At 37.9% G+C, this 25636-nt stretch overlaps 4 protein-coding genes across 15 annotated transcripts in view; 2 read left to right on the plus strand and 2 right to left on the minus strand.

Moving 5' to 3' along the window:
• Window positions 1–16348, minus strand: part of LOC132702572 (uncharacterized) — a 102083-nt gene extending 85735 nt beyond the window's left edge. Inside the window, exons 1-2 of one of the 3 annotated variants that reach the window (XM_060671303.1) lie at window positions 16265–16348; window positions 14846–14971 (exon numbers count right to left, since the gene is read on the minus strand). In XM_060671303.1, the coding sequence (XP_060527286.1) occupies window positions 14846–14889 (44 nt within the window). In that variant the 5' untranslated portion in view covers window positions 14890–14971; window positions 16265–16348. Of the gene's footprint in view, window positions 1–14845; window positions 14972–15784; window positions 15933–15965; window positions 16147–16264 lie in introns of those variants that run through there. The other 2 variants (XM_060671301.1, XM_060671302.1) reach the window with 2 other exon arrangements.
• LOC132702577 (toll-like receptor 6) lies at window positions 11378–14922 on the plus strand. Of its 3 annotated transcripts, none has more exons than XR_009618905.1 (2): window positions 11378–13239; window positions 14802–14922. XR_009618905.1 is itself a non-coding variant. In XM_060671316.1 (1 exon), the coding sequence occupies exon 1, from the start codon at window positions 11411–11413 to the stop codon at window positions 12392–12394; it is 984 nt and encodes a 327-aa protein (XP_060527299.1). In that variant the 5' UTR covers window positions 11378–11410; the 3' UTR covers window positions 12395–14650. The 3 variants fall into 3 exon arrangements, 1 of the variants encoding a protein (XP_060527299.1); XR_009618906.1 differs by having other exon boundaries at window positions 14805–14895; XM_060671316.1 differs by lacking the exon at window positions 14802–14922 and having other exon boundaries at window positions 11378–14650.
• Window positions 16349–16628: 280 nt separating the features above from the next.
• Window positions 16629–17436, plus strand: LOC132702578 (uncharacterized). Its single transcript, XM_060671317.1, has 4 exons — window positions 16629–16875; window positions 16925–17074; window positions 17131–17254; window positions 17308–17436. Exons 1-4 carry the CDS (start codon window positions 16810–16812, stop codon window positions 17397–17399), a joined length of 432 nt encoding a protein of 143 aa, XP_060527300.1. The 5' UTR covers window positions 16629–16809; the 3' UTR covers window positions 17400–17436.
• A 915-nt stretch (window positions 17437–18351) lies between these two features.
• LOC132702575 (antichymotrypsin-2-like) overlaps window positions 18352–25636 on the minus strand; it is a 37075-nt gene continuing 29790 nt past the window's right edge. For 2 of the 8 annotated variants that reach the window (XM_060671310.1, XM_060671307.1), the window contains exon 6: window positions 19404–19620. In XM_060671310.1, coding sequence (XP_060527293.1) covers window positions 19478–19620 — 143 coding nt within the window. In that variant the 3' untranslated portion in view covers window positions 19404–19477. Of the gene's footprint in view, window positions 18592–19145; window positions 19322–19403; window positions 19621–21975; window positions 22159–24403; window positions 24726–25203; window positions 25335–25636 lie in introns of those variants that run through there. The other 6 variants (XR_009618904.1, XM_060671312.1, XM_060671314.1 and 3 more) reach the window with 6 other exon arrangements.

The raw sequence follows: 25636 nt of genomic DNA on the forward strand, positions 1-25636 counted from the left end.
ATGTATAGAACTTGTTTAACAGCTGTCAAGTGATTTATTCTCAGTTTGGTTTGGCAATTGATTATGAATAGACTCACGCCTGAACAACGCTTGCAAATAGTGCAATTTTATTTCGAAAATAATGGTTTTCGTACCACGTTTACTCTTATTGATAACTCGCATCCCCAGAGACGCCGTACGGTGCGTACAGAAGAAGCTATTGCTGCTGTAGAGCGTAGCATTGAGGAATTGGATCTGTGTCCATCCACTTTATGGAAGATTTTGCGGAAGGATCTTGGTTTACGTGCTTACAAAATCCAACTCGTGCAAGAATTGAAGCCAAACGATCATCAAGTAAGGCTTAGATTCGTCGAATGGGCCCAAAACGAGATTTTCATAAGCGAATTTTGTTTAGCGATGAAGCGCACTGCTGGTTGAATGGCTACGTCAATAAACAAAACTGCCGCATTTGGAGCGAAGCTAATCCTCAAGTATATGTCGAAACACTGTTACATCCAGAAAAACTGACTGTTTGGTGCGCTTATGGGCTGGTGTAATCATTGGTCCGTACTTCTTCAAAAACGATGATGGCCAGAACGTTACAGTCAATGGTGATCGGTATAGAGCTATGGTTACTAACTCTTTCATTCCTGAATTGAATAACCATAATGTCCAGGAGATGTGGATTCAACAAGGTGGCGCATTCAAAACATCACTGACCACACATCAAAATTTCTAAAGAAGTATAACGTCAAAACCAGATTTACCACTTGTCCAAAAATCTCTCAACATCTTCGGTCCGTCAAAGACAAAATTCCATTCGAGATTCGGCAAAGAATACATTGGAGAGACCGGACGAAAAATATCAACTAGACTCAAAGAACACGACATAAAATTTTCTTCGTTCTTCTACCAACGAAAAATCCGAGAGTCTATAGAAATCTGTAAACAACCTAACAATCTTAACCACGATTCAGGTCTCTACCTGTCACCAATATGGGGATTAGTCATCCAAGACGGTGTTTATGTCCGCCCCCCTCAAACAATATACAAGCAGGTACAGAGTAAAATACGAGCCAGTTTCAGTGAAGCTCTGAAGAAGTCAACAGGATGACTGGCGAAACGTCAGCAAGTCCGACTCGGCACAAACCGACGCAGTGTCTTGCGAAAGTGTCAGACAAATTTGTTTGTTTGATTGGGCCACAAGCAGAGTTTGCAAAGCGAGAAAGCCATATCATTATAATAAAAAAACGTTCGTGTTATTAAAAATAAGTGCTACTGCTAACGTGTTCATCAATTTACAAACTGTCTATGTGTATATAGTAGCGACTGTTTTTTCTTGTATTAGTATTACTTAGTTCCCTACAAATACAAACTTTTTAGACAAAAACGTGCAAGAAAATTCGAAGCAATCATTCGGAACTTTTTGAAAACTTTCTGAATCAGCATATGATAATCTACTCGCACAGAGATTTGGTTGGAACTCATTATTTCACAATTTGCATTAGAGTTTGACTGACTGCCTATGGTCCAAAACAGTTGCCAATGACTTCGAAGAACGCCCAAAAAAGAACCGCTCTAGATCCGAGCGCGTGTCGTCATACCCTAGATTTCCCAACTAAATTTGTAAATCCTGATGGACAGGTTGCCGTAATAGATTGCCGCCCATGCGTACCGTAAAAGTACCGACGCATAGCTCTCGCTCGCCACCTTTTCTCTTCGAACGGATCGCGGTAAGAGGCGTTTTTATTAGGACGTGTCAGTAAAAATGATGAAGTCATCGACGTATTGGGGTTTAACGCAATTAAAAATGCATCGCGACGCCCAAAAGTAAGTTGTATACAGGGTGTTTTACTCGTTGACTTTCTGTACAGAATAAAACAAGATTGCTAGTTACAATTTAATATTTTTTTGTGAAAGCCAAAATAATCCATTTTTTTTTTATTTTGAAAAGAAGACTTCGCGGCATTTTATTGAATTTAACTTCTAACGTTTAAATGTGAGTATGAACTTCTACCACCCTGGCAAATCTGAAGTCGAAAACCCTGACAATGTGTGACAACGTCAAATACAAAAATTTTAGCCGTCCATACCATCGATATGGCCATGTAATACAAACTGACGACTGAATCAGTTGTTGTATCTAATTGTCAGCAAAAGAAAAACCCAGTTTATAGCTTTTGCAAATTGCCGACGCACCCTGTACATTTTCAAAAAAATGTTATTCCTGATGATTTTTAGATTTGGATGCCTCGTTCAAGAATTTTTTTGATGTCCGCAACCGTTTTTGAGAAAAAAAAATCCATTGCAAAAGTGGTTTTTAATTTTTTTACAATGGTTCCCGACCCCTCAGCCTCTCCAGTTCCCTTAAGGATTCAAGCTCTCACTCATCGTGTTGCATAGCGACTTTCAAAAAACAGAAAAAAAATCATTAAAAACATAGACGCCATATTCCGACAGCGGCCATTATGTGTCTACTTCGTTGCCAAGCGCGTATACTTTGGAAAGTGGGAACTTCTATTTTTCGGAATTAAACTACATGAAAATAAATGATTTGAAGTTTAACAGAATATGCAGGATCCCTTGAATCTTACTGGCTCAAAGTTTACACAATAAAATGGTCTGGAATGTTCTATAGCCGGTCCTATCACGTACTGACTAACGAGAGAGCATATATCTAGTCTAAGAGCTAGGAGCCTTTTTTTTTGACGTGTTTGAGGCACTATGAATATTTGAATAATATTTATTTAATGGTATTTTAAATACAAAACCGCAAACCTGGCTGGACGAATGCCAGGATAAATCAACCCATATATTTTTAAACCCCAGAATTTTTTAGTTCAAAAAATATTTTTGAGGCACTTTAAAATATTGATGCTTTTTGAATTAATATTTGAAAAGTGAAAAAATCAATAAGCCGAGTTATTTTGGTGAGTTTTTACCTGTGCCAGGTGTTTACAAAGTCATATATCTGAATAATCGAAAATATGTGTTTGAGGCGAATCGAAATTTGATTATCTAAAATAAATATTTTATATATATTTTAACAAATCTTGGAGGTGCCCACATTACCGGTTTGCAAAAGGAAATTTTTGCAATCTTAGAAAAATTTGTTTGTGAAATTTACAGCTTCAAAAATTTTACAGCGAGATTTCACAAATTTCGCACTACTTACAAAGCTAATAAGACAGATGAGCCTTTCAAAAAAACTTTGAAAAATTGTGATCCTTCTATTTTGCCTCCGTGCAAAGCAGAACTGGAGCAACATCTTTTAAGATCAAACCGTTAAATATGTTACAACAGGTGAGATAAAATATTTTTTTATAAATGTATAAGATATTTTATTATGTGTTTACTGAAAATGTATTACTATTCACAGATAATTCCGAAGAAACTGAAGAAGAAGATGAGTATTCAACCTCTGATGAATAGTTTACTGATGATGAAGAACTAACAAATTCCGACATTGAATAAAACTTTGTACACTTCTATACATTTGTTACTAATTAATAATAATTAACTTAATTTTGTAATTAAATATTTTATATATTTTTTTTATTGTCTTTTAATTTTTATAATATAATATTTGTCTTCGTTCCCTTTTTGAATTTATTGTATGTCGTGAAAATTAATAAAAATAAAATTTAATGAAATTAAGAATAGGGTCCATTTTTTTCATTGATATATAATAATAACAAAAAAAAAACAAAATTATTTGCCGTGATGATTGACCGGGAATGTTAAAACTGCTCCAAAATTTTCATTGACAACCGAATACGGAACGTAAGTCACGTGCTCTTGCCAGAGCCAACCACAACGCAGCAACTTACAACGCAAAGAGTAGCCGATATACGGTCTCTCTCACCCTTGAACCTCCGTATAGCGCTTCTCACTCGCACTTACGTGTAATATTCGCGATCACCTGCCAGGTGGAATATTCCACCCAAATTACCTGTCATTTTGAAGATATTTATTTTAGATAATAAAAAATATGCAGTTCAAATTTCGATTCGCCTCAAACACATATTTTCGATTATTCAGATATATGACTTTGTAAACACATGGCACAGGTAAAAACTCACCAAAATAACTTGGCTTATTGATTTTTTCACTTTTCAGATATTAATTCAAAAAGCATCAAAATTTTAAAGTGCCTCAAAAATATTTTTTGAACTGAAAAATTCTGGGGTTTAAAAATATATGGGTTGATTTATCCTGGCATTCGTCCAGCCAGGTTTGCGGTTTTGTATTTAAAATATCATTAAATAAATATTATTCAAATATTCATAGTGCCTCAAATACGTAAAAAAAAGGCTCCTAGTTCTCCTACAATTCGCTATTGGCCTTGATCGATATTCACGTGATAGCAAAGATTTTCAATATTAAAAGCGCGCCGATGCATGAATTCAGGCGAATTTTAGCCGCACCACCAGAATTAAAACTATTGGTGACGTGTGGATAACTGCCGCAATTGTGTCATGCAAAGGCATGACTATACGTTTTGATATAATATATTTATTTCCGCATCTACCTGGCAATTAACTCGTTCGCCTTTTGCACGATTTTTTTTTTTTTGCGTCGACTAAAATATCATATTAAAAAAAAAGTACGCCCATGAGATCACCTCGCCAAGCCTTAATTCGCATTCGACGAGATCGCTTCGCTCGCGTTTAAGCATGGGAATCCCGCAATTGACTTTAAATGGCGATTAGGTCAGCGAAATTTCGGCTTATTACTTAATCGCCTATATCGTTTCCCTACGCATTTTCAGAGACGTACGTAGGACTAACCAAAACAAATCTAAAAGAAAAATGCGAACTGCGAAAATGTATGAATTTTTCAAAAAACTAACCGAAACCAATAAAAAAAAAACACATTTTGCGTAAGATTCGTAGAAACAATCATAAGTTTCACACGAAACGCCATCAATTTCATAATTTTCTGTGTGAATATAACATTTTAAAATGGCAACCTCGAAGATACCAAATGTTCAACTTACCGAACCCTTTCAGAGAGCCGCATCTTCTCAAGAAAGCGCTAGAAAAGTACGAGGTGTATTCAAAAAGTAAGACAAAAATGGAACACAGAGCCGCAAAATACTTCAAATGTTGACAACGCCATATGGAGAATCTACAAGAGGTTAAACAAATGGTGTTGAAAATCGTAGAATTGCTATTAAACGGCGTCAATGATGATCCTGATATGCTCAAAAAGGTCATAACTGGTGACATGGTTATGACGTCGAACTCAAAGCCTAGTCGTCCTAATGGAAGAACCCAGAATCGCCAAGAACGAAAAAAGCACACCAAGTTCGATCAAATCTCAAGGTTTTGCTGTTTTCTTTGATTATCGTGGGGTAGTACATCAAGACCTCTTACCAAAAGGTTGTACGGTCAAGTTATGCGCTGTTTGCGAAAAGCAGTACGAATAAAACGTCAGGGGATGTGGGAAAACCATTCATGGATTTTCCATCACCATAACGCACCCGCTCACTCATCATTGCTTGTGTCTAACTTTTCAGCCAAAAAGAAAACCACAATCATGCCTCAACCACCATATTCACCGGATATGGCGCCCTGTGGCTTATTCCTGTTCCCAAAACTCAAGAAACGCATGAAAGGTTTGGAACGATTGAGGAGATAAAGAAAAAACTCAAGGCTATGTCGGAAAATACTTATCAGAAGTGCTTTCAGGATTGGAAAAACGTTGACACAATATTTGGCGGAATAAATAACTATATGTTTATGATAAATTGGAGAAGAAGAAATTTATGTTAGTTAGCGTTGCAACAAATGACAATTAAAACCATCAAACGTCACTACCACGTCATTTCATTTGGAATGTTACCCATTGCTGAAGTTTTCGTGTTGTGTTCTTGCTTGTAAAAATAACAATAAGCTAGTTAAAATGCTTAGATTGTCCTGTTTGTTCCAGTTTATATGTGTAATTAAATATTTTTATAATATTTGTAATATTATTGCTGCGTTGAAAACAGTTTGTTTGGAGAAAGATTTTTGTATTGATGTTTGCTTAAAAAATTCATAACATAGTATTTTGTTATAATCATAAAATTGTTTGGTGCCTTAGTCTTGAAATAGAGAATGGCATATATATTGACTAGTGCCGATATTACCACAAATTTCTTGTAAACATTTTGTCGCTGTTTGTACGAAAAATCGTCTATATCGAATTTTAAAGCGGATATCTCAAATTTTTTTTTCAAGTTTAGCAACAGTCCTACATCCAACAATAGGTAAAATTTTTCTTCAATTACTTAATTGTGCTTAAATGTATAATAAGATGAAACATTGAAGCTACAGTCATTCTAGTTTGTATGTAAAATACGCCAGTCATTTTGCATCGTGTGCGCCAAAATTATTGGGCAGAAATAAAAGAAAAATAACGTTGTTTTAACTGTAAGTGTTTTTGTTCGGGTTTAATGGCCGTCGTTGAGTGGAATTTCTTCCTGCCTTTCTTCGCTAGCACGAGCTTCTTCTGAGGTGCTTCCATCTCCGATGTTGGATGCAGACTGACGCGCTCCCGGCCGTAAGTTGTATTTATGCCTGGGGAGTCGTGGAGGGGAGGGGGCGGGACATTTTAACGCATGAGTGGTTGTGACCACCGGGGCTATCCTTGCGTTCCTTAAGATGGGGTTCCAAACTTGTTTGAAATTATTTGTATGTTTATGGATTTCTATTTCTTCTCGTACGAGGCGGGCGTGATAGCTCGAAGTAGGCGCAAGAAGCCTGACTTCCCCAAAAAGAATGTTGTGATCCCCTTCACTGAGCGCGTGTTCCGCTACTGCCGATTTGTCCGTTTGTCCCAGTCTGCAGTTTCTCTGATTGTCCTTTATCCTGGTTGCGACAGATCTTTTTGTCGTTCCAACGCACACCTTTCCACACGTGCATGGTATGCGGTAGACTCCGGCGGCTGACAGTGGATCTCTCTTGTCCTTGGCTGATCTTAGCGTTTGTTGTATTTTCCTTGTTGGTTTAAATATTATGTTAATATTATGCTTTTTCAATATTTTTCCAGTCCTGTCTGTCACTCGAGGAATAAAAGGTAGATAAGCACTCCCAACCGTTAGTTGTTCACCCGGGTCTTGTCGTGAGGCAGTTCTGGGCCTCATAGCCTTATCGATATCAGATATCCGTTTGATTGGAAGGCTTCTTTGAGGTGATCTAGTTCTGCTTCCAGGTGTTGTGGATCACAGATCCTCCGGGCACGTTCTGTTAAGGTTGTAATGATTCCCCTTTTTTGGCTTGGATGATGGTTGGATAAGGCCTGTAGGTACCTGTCTGTGTCAGTCGGCTTGCGGTACACTGTGTGGCTTAGTTTCCCATTGCATCTTTTTATTAGAACATCCAGAAACGCTATTCGCTGATTTTGTTCTGTCTCCATGGTAAATTTTATACTTGGATGTTGAGCGTTCAGGTGGTCCAGGAAACGATCAATTCTATCTCTTCCGTGACTCCAAATTACAAAGGTGTCATCCACGTATCGGAGCCATTTTGATGGTTTGTATTCAGACGAGCTGATCGCTCTCTGCTCGAATTTCTCCATAAAGTAGTTGGCTATCACCGGGCTAAGTGGGCTTCCCATAGCTACCCCATCCGTCTGCTCGTAGAAGTCGCCATCCCATAAGAAGGAAATTCGTCACGAAGAAATTCCACTCAACGACGGCCATTAAGCCCGAACAAAAACACTTACAGTTCAAACGCACGGTTTAAAATTAAGAATCCAAAAGAAAAATATGTTTATTTCCCTGAAACCCGTAACAGTGAATTTATTCTTTTTTGAGTTGCGCTTGCGCTGAGTTTGAGCTTTTTTATAGAAGTAAAGTTTCCCCGTCTATATAAAAAATAATTACAATATACAAATTTAGTTCACACTTCAATCACCTTGGCAGCACAGTATGTTTCGTTGCTATAGAAACCAATTCAGACTATAGACTAAAAATTGTCTAGAACCAATCCGACTTAATCATCGGATGATGGAGCACACGTATTGTCAATAATCAAGATCCTTCGCGTGGGAGATACGCATCAGTTCCGCTAAAAGCACATCTCCAAAATCAATATTTACGGCGCGATGTTAAATTGGTTTCAGACATTTTTTGTGAGTCACGGAATTTCGGTCATACCAACGTGATCGGCGGGGAGAATGAGTCTATAAATGAAAGGTTTATATCGGAGTCAAAATTGGTTTCCAAATTTAGCCGCATATAAGCGGGCGTATTGTACGACCAAAAATATAGTACATTCATTGCTTTTGCGTTTTAAGTATTTGCAATATGTTCGTATATATCATAGAGGTATAGAGCCTTCCAGTGAGTACATGTTTATGTACCTGATTCTCGAGCTTTGACCCTGCTAGGCTGTTTTCACTGGATAATTCAAGGGCTAAGTACTTGTACTCTATTTATCATTTTTGTCTTGGGTGCCTGTCGATTCATTCTTCTTCTTGTTTTCCTGTGTCATCTACATAGTTCTTCGATGCGAGGTAGATAAAGGTACGTCATAAGAATACAGATCAATATTTATTAGAATCTTACAATTGAACATTTTTTGAAGGTTTCTGTTTTTTAACACAAAATATGGAGACGGTGGAATGAAGCAATGTTCCCCTGTTAGAAGACGACATGGAAAATAACACAGAATTTGGAGATGAAGTGGAGATGGTAGTCGAACGTAATGACAATTCAGAAGACGAACCACCTCAGCAAACTAAAAAACGGATCCATTTGTGTTCGAATGCTAAACAAATTGTTTTGAATGTTTACAATTTTATAACAAATTCAGAAGGGGAAGTAGGAGCATCAAAAAAAAAAAAAAAGTGACATAGAACGTAATAAGTTGTTATTAATTTTTTTATGTACATGTTTCAAGAATTGCTCTGTTAGTGTAGGTAGATAAATTGCTAGGCAGGATGTTTTATAAAGCGCTGGGGTTTTGGAATAATAAACAGTAGGCAAAGTTAATGACGGGGTCGGTTGTGAAAGCACTATAATTCTGGTCGAAGTATACCAATCGGATTTGCGTCAATCGGGGATACTACGGATCAAATAATGAACACTGACCCGAACGTACTTTATCCAAAGGTTGCGGGGTATTGAACGTTAAAACGGAATTTACTTACTTCAAGATACAGAGTAGTATCAAAGTTCATTCAAGCAACTGACACACATGCTCAAAAAAATTTAAAAAATAGCCCGCCATTTTTTAAAATAGGATTTTTGCGAATTCGTATGGATAAGAGTAGCCGTGCTGTATATTTAAGGGGCCGCGTGGAAAAACAAGATTTAATAGGGTCGTCGATCGTTTGCTGGTTATTTTTCACAGATACATTCGCGTCGATATTCTGTCAACACTAAAAATAACTATTACCGTCGTCTGTATTTTTCTGCCGCAATTATTCCAAAATAACGACGATAACCACCTAACCCAACTTAATGAGAGTGCTGCACGCGATCATCCTCTGTTTATGAGCGTTTCGCTTAAAGTAATGAAAAAAATGACGATAAAAGGGAAGTGTCTGTAAAATACGTCTCTATGACAGCTTCCAAGAGCGAATCATACGTCATTGGAATGTAAACTGTCCAGGATATGATTTTTTTTTGTGCGGAACCAATAAAATAGGTTCTAGCTTGGTATATATAGCTTTCCGATGCGACCAAGCGATTTATTACGGCACACTTCTAATTTTATACCTTCTTTCATCAAGTTGAGCCCACGTCCGTTAATTGAAGGGGCGGTATGTTCTTCAGATTCTCAAGTTCCAGGATGTCAACTACTAGTTTTGAGTATCTAATCCTTTCCTCATCCTTCATGCACATCCTGTATTTATCGTCCTATCAAAGGTTGATTTTTGTGCATGCAGTGGTTGAGGCTGGAATGTTCGTTTTCAGGCTTGCCCTGCTCACCTTATTTCGACTCCCCAGTAGGTCAGTCTTATTCAGATAATAATATTTATTTAAAAATAAAAGTCAGTCTTGTGAAATATAATATTTATTTAAAAATTAAAGAGAAGGCAGGACTCTAAACCTAAATTCAATTATGGTCATAAAAATAAGAAGAGAAAATGAAAATGGAGCAGCCTCGATGCTGCAGCTGCATCTCCTTTCTTGTCTTTGTTCGATTGGAGTACGCGTCTAGAGCGTCCACGTCAAAAATATATAACGTAAGTGTTTATAATCCGCGTGTCAGCCTCTCATGAAGTGACGCGCAAAATGCGTATGAATGGCAACGAATTTTATTTTATTATCAAAAATGTTGACCCCTGCGATATCTGGCCACTGCTAGTCATAGGCGTGCGTACCCACTTGCACTGTTAATGATCTTTTACAAAGCTTTTCCCGTTCTATGTGCTAAGAAATTCTTATTAGTGCGCATCAAAAGTTGAAACAAAAGCTTGATGATTCTCCTCAATACGCATATGAAGGGCTGAAACACAGAGCGCTTTCTTCCTCTGATAATTTCAAAGCTCGTAAGCGTGAATTGTAAAAGCTAAAATAGAGAATTTTTTTTCTCTGATAATTTGCAAGCAAGCCTCGCAAGGGTGCATTTCAAGATATGAAACCGAAAACTTTCTTCCTCTGATCATTCAAAAAAATTTCCGTAGTGCGCACCAAAAGCCGAAGCAGCAAACATACGTCTCTGATCATTTGCGAAGCTCATAAGGGTGCGTTTCAAAACGAAGCTGGTAAAGATCGCAACGCTGCTAGCTTGAATGATGTGCGCGTCAAAAGTTAAGACGCAAAAAACTTTCTTCCTTTGATAATTCTCAACGCTCGCAAGAGTGCGCTTCAAAAGCCGAAACCCAGCGAATTTTCTTGTGATAATTTGTAAAACTTGCAAGAGTGCGCATCAAAAGCTAAGATAGAGTTAGTACGTATAGAGAGCGCATTAACAGCCGATAATTTGAGAAATAATGAGACGTATTTTCATTATCTGATAATTTGCAAAGCAAAGCTCGCAAGGGTGCGTTGCAAGGGATGAAAAGAAAGCAAGCATACTACTCTGATAATATTTGCAAAGATGAGACGTATCTCCCTCAAATCGTAAAGCTCACGGCAGTGCTAACATTCGCCTTCTTTTGTAGTAACTATAGTGTGCGCATCAAAAGTTAAGACGTAAAAAACTTCTTCCTTTGATAATTCTCAACTCTCGCCAGAGGGCGCTTCAAAAGCTGAGAGATATTCCCAAATTGAGAATTTTTCCTACTTTCTGAAGTAAGGAGGATTAAATGATTTTTTTTATAATAAAGTGGGCTTCAAACGCTGGGAAATGCAATGCAATCAGAAAATTGAATTAAACAGACTAAATTGAGTTTAATTAAAGGATCGACGCGCGCCGCTGGTCCCTTCGACTGGGCAGCATTTCAGCGGCACGGAACCCAAAACAGTTCGTGTCGCGTCCGGACGAGCGCCGAAATGAACGCGATTTTACTGCTCGCCATGTTCTCCCTCGGCAAAGACTGCGTTTCGACCTCCGCCGCCACCATCTTCAACCTGACCGTGGTTCGTGCGTTCGGACGAGACCCGGTTAACTTAACCTCAGTTGACGTCATCACCCTAGAAGACGATTCGTTCGCCCTAACGGTGGCGAACAACACGATCCCGACCATCTCCTCGAACTTGATTCGCATCACTAGGGAGCTAAGTGTGCTGAGCGTGTTGAATAGCGGAGTGAGCGAGCTCGAACCCGGATGCTTCCGCGTTCGCTCGATCTTGAGCCTGCTGAAGATCAGCTCAAATCCGATCGGCGCGATCAAAAGGGGAGTCTTCGAAGGCGTCCGGGTGAAAGAGATCGACTTGTCCGAGAACCGGCTCGCCACTCTAGACGGCGACGCTTTCGATGACGTGGCGGAACTCGAAGCGGTGAATTTGAGTCACAACAACTTGAAAGAGATCGACTCGAACTGGTTCCGCAATACCGGCGTCCACAAACTGGACGTCGTCTACAACGAGATATCGCGACTGCAGGCGGACGCTTTCAGAAACATGGCGAAAACGAAATCCCTGGAGTTGTATTTGTCGGCGAATCGGTTGCTCGAGATCGATCCGGACGCGTTTCGCGGCCACGACGCCGTCGACGTCTTCAGGTTCAACGGCAACAAGATCATCACGTTGCCTGAACGATTGTTCGCCAACCGGACGGTCAGGATCGTCCAGGCGAACGCCAACTCGCTCGTCTGTTTGCCGGACGCGATAGCGGACGCCGGCGTTGCCGTGCTCGAGTTTACGGACAACTTGGGATTCGATTGCGCGTGCTTGGACAAAGTGAGACGTTTCGTCGAACGGGATGCCATCAGGGTCGTTTATCCGGCGATCATATGCGAGGACAAGACGCGTCAGGTCAACGTCGTCTACAACGTCAACAGGACGTACGAAATTCCGTTGATCGTAGACGTCTAAAGTTTCTGACAAACCGGGATGCGGAATGTGTCATCCCCGAAGACAGATGCGAGAACGTTGGCAGCGCGGCGTTGCGTATTAGTTTAACCGTTCGCCATAAATTACGGCGGTTTCGCGCGATGATAAATTAATATCGATTATAAAAAAACAAATTGTCAATGTGTATCCTGTTTTGTTGTTTGGCGTATCGTATACGCACTCGCGTGAGACATTTCTATTAATAAATTTAGACTTCGAGGAGAGATTGTACGTTTTCCGAATACCCACCATAATTTTGCGATTGTTTCCACGGAGAATAGCGTCGAGGCGTCGCTATTAGACCAGGCCAATATCACAAAAAAATGATACATCGTATATACCGTTCTTCATAATTTTCTCTAGATTTGTTGCAATTTTGTGTGAGAAAATATGATTTTTTACTGTTCATTGCATGTTTCTGGGGCCCTCTTTTCCAAAAAACGCCATATTTTTGCTCTATCACGTTATTTTTTTCATGGCGCTGACATGAACATATTTGTTCCATGTTACGCATGATTTTTAAATGATTTGATTTTTAGGAAATTAAATGTGATTTGGCAACATTGAATAATATAAGATTTCTCTGCAAGGCAACAGAGTTGGCGCAGAAGCGTGTATTGGTCGTCGTGCCACTGTATTCGCGGCTGTTGTCTCCGTTGTTGCGTATTTCTAGTGATCTATAACGTATACAGTATATTTATTCCAAATAATTTTTGTTATATCTAACGTAGTTATGTAAAGCAAAGACAAACTATTACTTCTTTTGTGTAACGTGAATTTTGGCTCTGGGTTCCTCATAATCCTTTCTTCCTCTCCGTAACAAAAAGGTAGGAAAAAAAGTTTAAGCTTTGGTGTTCCTATAGTACTGTGAGAGCTTAGAAATCACAGTGATGATTGTTTTTTTGGTTCGTGTAATGTTCAATTGTGTAGGCCAATCTTGACTCTATTATTTGACCAATGTACCGATACTTATCGCCCCAAAAGAACTAGAAATCGTAATATCGTCAGATCAGATGACTCAGATTTCACACCGGATTTCAGAAAGCCCGAAAGTGTGCGAATTGCATCTTCCAAAGGATGCATCTGAATTGTTAACTTCCACACTTCGTGACAAAAAAAAAAGATAAAAGAAGGTATTTTTGTTGGGCCGCAGATAAGAACATGACCAATGACCAATGATCAATGTCGAGAAAAACGCCTGGCTTTGAACTCTAAGGACGGCACGTATTCTTCAAAATATGTTACAACACTTTCATTGTCTAGGTTGAAGTTTTAAAGTGCAAAGTGTTCACACTTGAACTATTTTCCTGAATATCTTGGAGCAATTAGCGAAGAACAGGGAGAGAGGTTTCACCAGGATATTAAGGAAATTGAACTACGTCACCGAGCATAACGATGATGGTGGACTACTGCTGGATATTTAAACCCTTAAGCCCTTAAAGTCACACACCCGAATGTCGGGAAAATGCAGGCAGCTTTCCGGCAAAAAGACGAAGATTCCACTCAAAAAAGTGCGAATAAAGTTTTTTCACTTTTTTAACTGGGATTCCACTCTTTTACTGAATAAAAAAAAATAATTATTTTCGAAATATAGTTTTTTTTATTTAACATTTGCAAAAAAAATCTAACGCCCACTAAAATTATATAAAATCAGTTTTCAAAATAAAAGCATCTGTCAAAAAGTCTAATTTTGGCACAAATTTGGCAATCTACCGACCTTTCCCTTGATTTATAAGCCTCTGCCCTTTGTCCTAGGACTGCCGTCTGTTAAAGGTGATAATGGTGACAATATACTTTAATATTGGCTGAATGCCCTAGAACGCATACCACCTTACGTGACAAACAAATGCATAGAATTTTTATAAAAAATTATATAAGATCAGTTTTCAAAATAAAAACATCTGTCAAAAAGTTTAATTTTGTAGGCTTGTGTATTTTGCAACTTCCAACTAACTTCCTTCCTACTTCCTACTTCTGATAATTTTCCAAAGCTTGTCAGAGCGTTCATCAAAAGATGAGATGTTGAAAACTTTCTTTCTCCGATAATTTGCAAAGCGCTTGAAAAATATTTAAGATTTGCAATAAAATTGGCCGATTGCTAAAGAATTATAATTGATAACCTTTATTTCATGGTTCTTTGAAACTATGTTGAAAAACCAAACCAATTTTTGCGATTAATGATACAGAGGGCCAACAGCAACAAAGACGAAAAAGGCACAAGTAGCCTGACGAAAACAGGTAATGTGTGTGGTGAAACATGGGGACACGCAACGAACGAAATTCCGCTGTTTACGTAAAACCGAAAAATATTTTTCCTTTGAAGCGTTGCTTTGAAGTTTTACATAAACCGAATGTTCACACCGCCATTAAACTTTTTTTTTTTTTTAAGAAGGCGATGGGACCCATTTGCTACGCGTGCAAACAAAATCCTACCTTGTAAAAGGGCCGAACAGGACCCCATTTGGAGGCGACGCCATATCGTTGTACCCATCACGAAGAATCACCCCTGGACATCTGCGCTGTGTTCGATGGTGGTGATGGTGACCCGAGCATTTTTATCTGCAAGCGAAATAAATAAATGCCAGTTAAATCAAATACCGGTTTTATTGATATTTTCCTTTTTAGGTTGACTTGAATACATTTATTTTCAAAAATTTTTAAAATGGATATTTGTCTATAAATTACCCTAAGCACAAAATAAATCACAATCAAAATTTATCGACGTATTGACAGGACCGATTATTTTGCAGGTAATCCATATCTCCATGCGCATCTTTTTGTTTTAAATAGACAATTTAATAATATTGGCCTACACATTCGTCCATTTTCGCTTGACTGAGAGACCTAGACGTCCAACTTCTTTCTGCGTCTCAATACTTCGAGCATGGGCGTCAAGGTGGGCAAGTCATTCGTCATGTCATCGGCATGGGCGGAAAGCTCCGTTTTCGTACGCATACAATTATTTAAAGTTGGATGACACAAAACAAAAACACGTTCAAAGGTTCAACAATTTAAAAAGCCAATAAATCGGATATATAAATATACGTCGACTAGCGCCCTCTATACATTTTCCTACCTAAACAACTAGTAGAATAACATAAAACTGCCCAAAAAATCGACAATATGTTGATCAATCTTCAAATGATGTACGTCTAATTGTTAATGAGCACAGTCTTCGCGCCTACAGATTAGGCCACACATATTACAAGTCAAAGAATAGTTCCGGAGGAATAAAAAGGACAAAAACACCCTAATTTGAATTTGGGACGTTCAGGGTCAAAGCCGAATATGAATGTGAAATAAGAACGCTACGGCTAAGGGCACGGAACACTTTTTCAAGACTTACGCATGAATACCATCCGCGCTACCTACCGAAAAGGTACGAAAATAGAACGGCTCCGACGAAATTTTTTGACGAAAACAAATACACGCACGACACGATGGTACCCGGAGAAAACAGCACTTCCGAAGAAACCAGACTTTCGTCCGCCAATATTTGTTTTCAGGTGCTCGATGAGCGGCGATTCAAAACATGACAATAAAAATGACTCACCTTTATAAATAAAAATCCATTTTTAAATTATTCATTGATGGAATCGCGCACACGCTCGCACTTACGTGTGCCCGTTCCGACGGGGTACCGGGATCAGGCGCCGTTAAATCCGCGAATAATGCGAAGCGAAAAGAAAAAACCGTTTTCGTTTTGGCCCCGTTCGGACCCCGCGCACACATATTGAAAATATGCAATTATTTCGGAACGGTCGATATGTCGGAACGTTTGAGATTTGACATTCACGCGCCACCTGCGACGAGACCGTCGCACCAACGCACGCGGCGTTAAAGCTCACTTACTTTCGCATCTAGGAGTCTTCGACTAGATGTCACGAACACACAAGATAATCTGTATCGAAACGATACTTTTCGCACTTAAAACTTCACCTCCGCTGTCTGGCGGTATTATTTCGGGTGCAAACTGGATTAACAAGCGCCCTCTGCAAATTTAAACACCGGTTATCGGAATGCAGCGGTCGCGCGCCATCTATCGGCGAGTAGATGATGCTGTGTAAAAAATTCGGCTTCGACCGACTTTGAAAACCTAATTAATTTTAATAATTTGCAATTATTAAAAAAGTTTCGTTCTTGCATTACGAAGCGACTGCGGATTTTGTGCGTAAAAAAGGGCTCGCGATTGTTTGATGAGCGGCGAAGGGACAAATTAAAGACCGGCAAAGAATCTTGGCCGCCAATAAGAATAACGTCTATAACCGAAGGCGCCGAGATGTCGGGCGTCTGGCGCTTTGATCCGGATTTTTGCGCAACCACCGGATCGGTCCAGAGTTAGCGGACGATATGTGAGCGAAAAGTTGCGAGTTTTCGGATAATCTCAATAACAGAAAATGACTAATACGTTTTATAACAAAAAACTGACGGCCAGTTGGTTCGTCGTCATGCTAGCCAATTTCGTAAGTTTTCATCCTATTATTTCGTTATTTATTTATTACTTTCTTTTAGATTTTCGGCGTGTCCGGAGTGATAATATGCAGTCTGAAACTGAAGCACATCGAGAATGAGCAGTTCCAAATGGGCTTCTTCAAATTGTCGATGGGATTCGCCGCTTGCAACCTTATACTGAGCGTTCTGCTTCTCGTGTCCGTCCTTAAGGTCAACGACGGTGCTTCGCTCCGCATTCACGCGATAAAAACGGTTTTTCATTGCAGAGGGATCAGAAATACGCGTTCCTCTACGCGTTGCTGATCTTCCTGAGCTTGTTCGCCGCGACGATACACATCGAGAGCAACACGAGCAAAGATTTGACTTTTCTGATCATATTCATCGTTTTCGGTGAGAGAATTTCGATCGGTTTTTGGATGGTGCGCGATTTTTCCGGTTTTCAGCCTCTTCCTGCTTCTTGTGGTTCTGCGTTTACGGATCGTACCAGATATGGTTGAAGGATTGCGAAGAACAGCGTGAAGACGTCATCGTTTAGTAAACTTAGCACATCCATACTTAATCGTTGTGCCTATACACTCGTGTAGTCGTAAGCTTTTTTATAATTTCAATTCGGAAATAAATGATTTTCATTTTTGTATATATTTTTTTGTCCAAAAGAGGAGAGAAAGAAAAATATCTAACAATTAACAATAAAAAACAAAAGGAGAATTCTAAATTTAAAATTATAACGTACTAATTTGACCGGTCCGGCCAAAATACTTTTGATTTTTCATCGGATATTACGAAAGAAACAAAGTAGAGTAACAATTTTTTATTATTTTTCAATATTATATTACATCTCTTTATTAACAACTCAATCCCTTTAAAAAAATATTCTTTTGGTTTGTTGACAACAATTTCATTAACCATTTTTTAACAATAACTATTTTTTAAATTAAATAATAAAATTAATTAAATAAAAAGGCCAAGAAAACAAACCCATTCCATATTTATTTATTTCATACAGCTACGTAATAAGTAAAAACACAAAAATATTCCATTCCATTTTTATTGTTTATTAAGAAATACAAGACATGTTTAGCTAGTTCATTGTTGGATGTAGTAAATTGACACAGAAAGTTTATTGGTCAGTTTCCTAAAATTTGTAGCAATATATCTAAGACATACGGACCATTTTTGATTACTTCACTATACGAAACGGTAAAAGCGACGAGCTACCAGGAAAATAGCCATTTTTTATGCCCCAAATAAATAAAACAAAAATGTGGTGGCAAAACTGCGTTTTATTTCAATTAGATACTAGATACTAGAAGTCGGACGTCCTCCCTGCAAAAAGCACGACGCCATTCTGCTGGATCGTATAGAGGAACGGACGATCGACCTTGAAAGATCCTGTGGTTGGGTTCAACGACAAACCGACACCATAAACTGCAATACAGCCGGATTTAACCACAGCCATCTTTAAAAACAATCGAGAAACCCACCCCATTTTCGAAATAGTAAAATCGGCAAGTTGGGCATTTTTTATTAAACATACATAGAGCGGTAGATACAAAAATAAACTGGATACTACTAATTTTCACTTTAATTATGAATTAGTGCTCGGTGGGATACAACTCTTCCAGCGAAGAAATGGACTTCGTTCAGTGTGATGAAGAACAGAAACGGGTGGTCGGCCTTGAACGTCCTGGTTGCCGGTAAAGGGAGGGAGTCAAACGAAACTAGAACTAGAATGAAAACGAAAACCAAAATGATGACGAAACGGTGGATGGACAAAATATGTATGTTTAATAACAGTATTTTGGAATAATCATTGCCTGCATAATTTGTCCAAACGAGTGAAAAATGCAAGTTATAGTTATATTTCAGATTTTTTTTAATTACTAGCTTTATTGAGTACAATGTTTGAAGAATTTTAAGGCGGAACTTTTAATTTTTTTGTTTCATGAAATGAAACAGGTTCGTAAGCAAATTATTTCAAAAAGATGAGTATCGTATTCGTATTCTACATTCTAGAGATTTCTTTAGGAGTGCGGCGTTTCCACCGGAAAGCAACAACAATGCAATGCAAAATAATTTAAAACCTTGAGTATCAGTTTTGTTTTAAACATGAATAATAATTAATAATTAATAATAATTGCATATTCAGTATGCTTAAAAAAAAAAGATATTTGACTGACTTTTTTTGACTTGAAAATATATCGTCACATACGTAATATACGGATCTTTTGGAAATTTGACTTTCGTTCACCCCAAAATATGAAAGAAGTCGAACGATAAATAAAACAAAAATGTGGTGGCAAAACTGCGTTTTATTTCAATTAGATACTAGATACTAGAAGTCGGACGTCCTCCCTGCAAAAAGCACGACGCCATTTTGCTGGATCGTATAGAGGAACGGGCGATCGACCTTGAAAGATCCTGTGGTTGGGTTCAACGACAAGCCGACACCATAAACTGCAATACAGCCGGACTTAACCACAGCCATCGTTAAAAACAATCGAGAAACCCACCCCATTTTCGAAATAGTAAAATCGGCAAGTTGGGCATTTTTTATTAAACATACATAGAGCGGGAGATACAAAAATAAACTGGATACTACTAATTTTCACTTTAATTATGAATTAGTGCTCGGTGGGATGCAACTCTTCCAGCGAAGACATGGACTTCGTTCAGTGTGATGAAGAACAGAAACGGGTGGTCGGCCTTGAACGTCGTGGTTGCCGGTAAAGGAAGGGAGACAAACGACACTAGAACTAGAATGAAAACGAAAACCAAAATGATGACGAAACGGAGGATGGACAAAATACCCAGCCCAGTATTTTGGAATAATCATTGCCTGCAAATTTTTTTTAGCACTTACCCTCTCAAATGTTTCTCAAAAATCAAAAAGATGAGCCCTGCAACTCAACTGTAAGGGGTCGCTATTTTAATTTTAAATTCTTTCTTCGCTAAAATTAAATTTACGTATAATGTGCGCGATTTAAAAAAATATATACAACTTACATTGTTAAAGTTAAATCTTCAGGCTTTCCAAAACCGTATAAGTACGATTATCATTAAAAGAAGATTAATTACAGCCATTTAAAAATTATCAAATTTTGAATTTTTCAGAAGCAGCCTCTAAGAAAATTTATTTGGTTGGTTTTTCATGTAGAAAATTAAGTAAACGAAAATTGCCGAGTATAAGAAAAGTTTTACAATTATTTTTCTACAAGCATACAGATTCTAACCTCACAATTCGACAGTGCTTTGATGAAATGTCTGTCAACCACATAACGCTATTAAATTAAATTAAATAAATAAATAAAAAAAGAAAATTCAGAAACAAAAAATTACGGAGAATACATTTAAGAATCGCCTTGAGAAGTCCAGTCTAAATATTTACATGAAGAATGGAAAACGCCAAATCGACATAATATTTTTTTAAATTCTGCAAACTTAGAAGTTTCGACAGAGACTCTATTGAATTGTGAGGTTAGGCTTCTAAACTTTAATAGTTATTAGTCGGTATTACATGTGTAAGGATTAAATATTATATGGCGGGGCTGTGAGGTTAGGATCTGTATGCTTGTAGAAAAATAATTGCAATTGTAATTGTAGGGTCTAATATAATTAGTGCTGCCACCTACACTACGTACTGACAACCATTTTAAAATTTGAAATCCGTAGAAATAACACGCAAATTTTTGAGAAATTATGCAGATAAAAAATTATTAGAAGCTATTTCTGAAAAGTTCAAAATGTACTAATTTTTAAATGGCTGTAATTAATCTTCTTTTAATGATAATCATACATCGTTATACGATTTTTGGAAAGCTTAAAGACTCAACTTTAACAATATAAATTGGGTTTTTTGTAAAAAATATCGAACATTATAGGTAAATTTAGTAGAGTTGAGCTACAGGGCTTATCTTTGGTGAGGATTTTTTTTAAATCAAAAAGGGTAAGAGCTAAAAAATAAAAAAAAAATTGAAGCACGCTAAATGCAGTTTGGGACAAATTTTTCCCGTCTAATCTCCCATTAATTACTTTTTTTCACTCATTTTTATCTCATTTTTTAAGTAACACAAAAATTTATTATATCAGTCAATGATGAAAATATGGATTTTTTGATATTGAAAAAAATGTAGTTGAAATTGTTTTTCGCGAACAACTATGTCATTTCACCAAGAAAAGGGATTTATAGAATTCATTTCATTCATATTCTGGGCGTTACTTACCCCCTACTTAATATTTATCTTTATGACCTCTGTAAAACTCTTCTGTAATCAGTAACTAATCTTAATCTTTAACTTCGCTCTTTTAGTAAGTAAATTCTTATGAAGCTTTTTTATATTTAGTTATTTATGTCGTAGTACAATTTAGATTTTACCTTGGATTTTACATAAAATTAACGTATACCTACGTAAGTACTTACCAATCCTTGGGCTCGCTTTCCCTCTTTAATAACTCAATAATTAATTGTGGTGGGGTAATAATAAGCAATTTTCTACGTTGACATATACAGGGTGGCACAAGAAAGTGGGAACACTTTTAACTTTTAAACGCCTTGAGATAGCGACTTAAAATTTGAAAGGGTTAATATGGGCTGAATGTCCAATTTTTGACAATGGTCGCACATCCGGTTTGAGCGAGAATTTTCAATGCCAACTTGATGAATAGAAGCAAAACCACCTAACTAATATTTTGTTTTTCTATCTGGTTTTTTCCCTCCTGTGAGCTTATTTGTTAACGAATTTTGAAAATGTTCGTGTCAAATTGTTGCAAAAATGACGATAAAACTGATAAAACTACGTTATCCTAAAAAAAATAGTTCATTACATTAAATGCTATTTGCCATTAGTCAAGTAAACAAAAGTTCCATTTACAATTTTTCCCATGATCAGGTGACCCGGTATGAAAAAAATGCAACCATATTGTCAAAAAATTGGACCTTCAGCCTATATTATCCCTTCCAAATTTCAAATCGCTGTCTGAAAGCCCTTTAAAAGTTATAGAGTGTTCCCACTTTCTCGTGTAACCCGCTATCCGGACAATTAAATTTTGAATTGGGGACGATCAAATAAAAGATGAATAAATAAAATATACTTATTTAATTTGTAATTTACCCTGTTCTAAGGAAATAATTAGAGACTTGCAGACGACAATAACATCGATCATCGATCAGTTTGGGTTTGAGATTTTTCCGACGAATAACACTATCCCGTTGGATTTGATATAATATGCGAAGGGGCGGTCAGCTATGAATTCCGTAATAGGAGGGAGTTTGCCGGATGTCGGAACGAACTTCACTAAAACAAAGTAAACAATTCCGTTAAGGGAATTTAAAATGTCGAAAGGGTAGGACCCACAATCGTTACTTTACTATGTATTCCAGGTGTTTTGCTTACGATGTGATGCCCATGTATGCCGGGTAACGGCAAGACATACGGGGTGACTTAAATTGACTTTCGGAAATATGACGCAAAATCTGAAACTACCGGTTTTCGTTTTTATTTTTTATGTCTTACGGTCGCCATATTGGATTTTCGCAGTGTTGAACAGCCTGTATTATTAACTTTTTATTGATGTTCGATGTTGTATTTGTGTTTCCTCAAATTTGAAATCTGTCGATGACATTTTAACATCTAGTGTGTAGTTAAAAATAGACTTTGCCAATAAAGAAAAGCGAGCTATGGTAAAACTTTATTATAAAAACGCCAGAAACGGTGTAAAGACATCGGAAATATATTTGAACCTGTATCCTGAAAGACGAAACCTCATCGAACTTTGTTCAAATTCGTTTGAAAAACCAAGACAAAAATATGGAGACAGAATGGATAAATAAATTAAAGAAAATTTAGGTAATGAAGTAAAATTAAGGGGAAATTATTTGGAAAATCCACACGCCAAATTTACTCTGATGTAGGTGCTTCTTCTCATACGGTGGAGACGCCTAAAAAAAAGTGGCTTCAAATGCTACAAAATCCATATCTAACAAAAATTACATTCAGGAGATCCCAAAAGGCGATTACAATTTTGTAATTGGCTGCAACGAAGACACGATTTTCCAGCTTTCCTAGAAAATGTGATTCGGACAGAGTTTTACAAATTGTGAAATATTCAAGTAATTCGACGGCAAGTTCGTTTTAGTCTTACTTTGTGGGCAGGTATAACGTAACAAAGGTCAAGGTAGGAGATCAATTCACTGGAAATATCCCAACACCGGGAGGAATCAGACAGGCTGACAATCTAAGCCCCCTTTTGTTTAATCTTATCATGGACAAAATTATAAACAAAGTAACAGGTCTCAACCTCGGATACAGACTGGGCAACAAAAGAGTTGGAATGGTGTGCTACGCCGATGATGCAGCAATCATCGCCGAACCAGAAAACGACCTACAGATGTAAGCTGGTGGTGGAGGACAAACCCACGGAACAAGTGATGCAATTAAGATATCTGGGCATCCACCCAGTGAAAGACATAAGGAGCCAGATTAACAAAGCATCCGAACTATCAGGATGCCTACGAGATATAGTCTGGTCCAATCCGTACATGCGCGAGGACGGCAAAATTAGAATCTACAAGAGCCATCATGATGTACGGCACGGAAGTCCGCGAAGACACCAACAAAACGAAACAAATGCTAAGGGTAGCAGAGATGAAAACACTGAGGACAATAGCGGGGAAAACAAGAAGAGACAGAGTAAGAAACACAGATGTCAGAGAGCAGTGCGGGGTACAAGATATTGTGATAGGGGGAAGACAACGTAAGAGGCAGTGGTACAACCATTTAAGACGGATGGACGAGAACAGACTTCCGAGAATAGTCCTGGAAAACAACCCGCCCGGCCCAAGACCTCCCGGGAGACCACCTAAAAGGTGGAAAGATAGTTGACAATCCACATCACAGGAAAAGATGCAGAGGCAGTTTCAGAATTAACAGATCGACAGATCTCCAAAAAGTAGAAGAAGAAGAAGAAGAATTTTTGACGTCAACGCTTGAATTTAATTTAAAGAAAGTTCGATGAGGTTGCAGGATACATGTCCGATGTCTTGGCACATTTCTATCGTTTTACCATATCTCGTTTTTCTTCATTGGTAAAGTCCATTTTAACGAAACAGTGATGCACTAGATATTAAAATGTTATCGACAGATTTGAAAATCCATAACTTACTATGGTATAAAACTTTTTGTTTAATATTTCGAATTTAAACAACACTGCAAAAATTCAATTGAAATTCGGGATTTTTGCCTAAAAAGTTCTAATGAGAATTTATTTACACCGATGCGCAACTTTGCCCTAATTTAAGTCACTCTGTACCGCGTACCGAGATCCTAATAGTGAGAGCCGAATTTGAAACACCCGTTATATACGCCAATGGATGAAAAGTTAACGCCACTTGACTTTAGAAAGCACGTTCAAAAAATGGTGCATTACAAAAATATATGTTAAAATATACAAAAAAAGGCAAAATGTGTATTTTATTAAAACCCGCCGGTCAATGTAACTTATTACCTTTTTTTCATTTTACGAGTACTGCTTTGTAAGATATGAAATGGGACCAATCAAACATCAGAAACACATCGACAATTCCAATTCCAAGAATACAGGTAGTTAAATAAGCAATGCCCAATATACGAAAGGCGATTTAATAAAAAAAAATAATCATAATAATCGGCACTCTGAGGCGTCAAATGGTCAAACGGATGCTGCCCGATAGGTAATATGGATTATTCCGAAATAAGGGCTTCGTGATTTTCCACCTTGCCGGCGAAAAACAAAATATCCTTTAGCCTTGCGAAGAACAAGAAAGGGTGGTCCGCGCGGAATGCGCCAGTCGGAGGCGGCGGCAGCGACTCCGCCTGAATATGAACTGAAACGGAAAGCGAGGAAGTGATAGGACGTTATCGACATTTTGTCGCCCTGCTGAATGGGATCGTGTTTCTCGAGGCGAATAAAATTCTAAAAAACGCATAGTTTTAAAAACGCGTAAACAAATACCAGAATCGTTTTATTTGAGTAAAACGTAACGCAACACACTACCGCCATCTATGTTTCCGTAGCTAAATCATGTCGACGTTTCCGTCGACAGTTCCCTACAATGTTGATTTTTGATGCCGCGTGTGTTTAAGGTTTCTGTCATTTTTTTGCATTTGAAATCTTAATAATACAGATAAGTCATAACAAATCACTTGTTTACTCTTTTTGACAATCCTTCAACTTAATAAATAAAATCACAGCCGCTAAGAGACAAAGGAGCTTTATAATACTGTTCGACCGGCGCACGCGCCATAAATTAAAAAACGGGTTGCTTTTTTTTCAAAAATTTAGTAATTGTTAAAGGAAAATACCAATCAATGGAGCACTTTCCCGACGAACAAATTCACGCCGTTATTTTTTATGGAATACAAGAACGGACGATCGGCCTTGAAGATCCGAACGGGAGGTGCCGGAAACTGCACGGACAAGGGAATTATTTTCACTGAAAATAAGAAAGGTTTTTTTTCAGTTAAAGTAATCGAAAATAGAACACGCGCACATCAAAAGCCAACCCGTCCGATCACCATGGCGTTATTAAGCCTTTTTACAGCCGAAATATTTACAAGGCCTATTCCAAATATGAAAATCTGAACTTCATTCTTAATGGTTTGTTTCACCGGCGCATCCGCCATAAGTAAATATAAAATAATTTGATTAGGGCGGGGCTTGGAGGGTTTAAGTCCATTTTGGAAAAGGAGTCTCTTTTCCCAAAATAATAGCGACCGCCTGGGTAAGGACAGGAGG

The sequence above is a fragment of the Cylas formicarius genome, unplaced genomic scaffold (assembly GCF_029955315.1).
Source record: "Cylas formicarius isolate icCylForm1 unplaced genomic scaffold, icCylForm1.1 PGA_scaffold_5__7_contigs__length_24384050, whole genome shotgun sequence".
Lineage (NCBI taxonomy): Eukaryota > Metazoa > Arthropoda > Insecta > Coleoptera > Brentidae > Cylas > Cylas formicarius.

Bases quoted from the DNA above. Each gene is read 5' to 3' on its own strand.
- LOC132702577 (XM_060671316.1), top strand. From the start codon at position 11,411: ATGAACGCGATTTTACTGCTCGCCATGTTCTCCCTCGGCAAAGACTGC.
- LOC132702578 (XM_060671317.1), top strand. From the start codon at position 16,810: ATGACTAATACGTTTTATAACAAAAAACTGACGGCCAGTTGGTTCGTC. The intron at 17,075-17,130 runs GTCAACGACGGT...TTTTCATTGCAG, and splicing joins TTCTCGTGTCCGTCCTTAAG to AGGGATCAGAAATACGCGTT. The intron at 17,255-17,307 runs GTGAGAGAATTT...TCCGGTTTTCAG, and splicing joins GATCATATTCATCGTTTTCG to CCTCTTCCTGCTTCTTGTGG.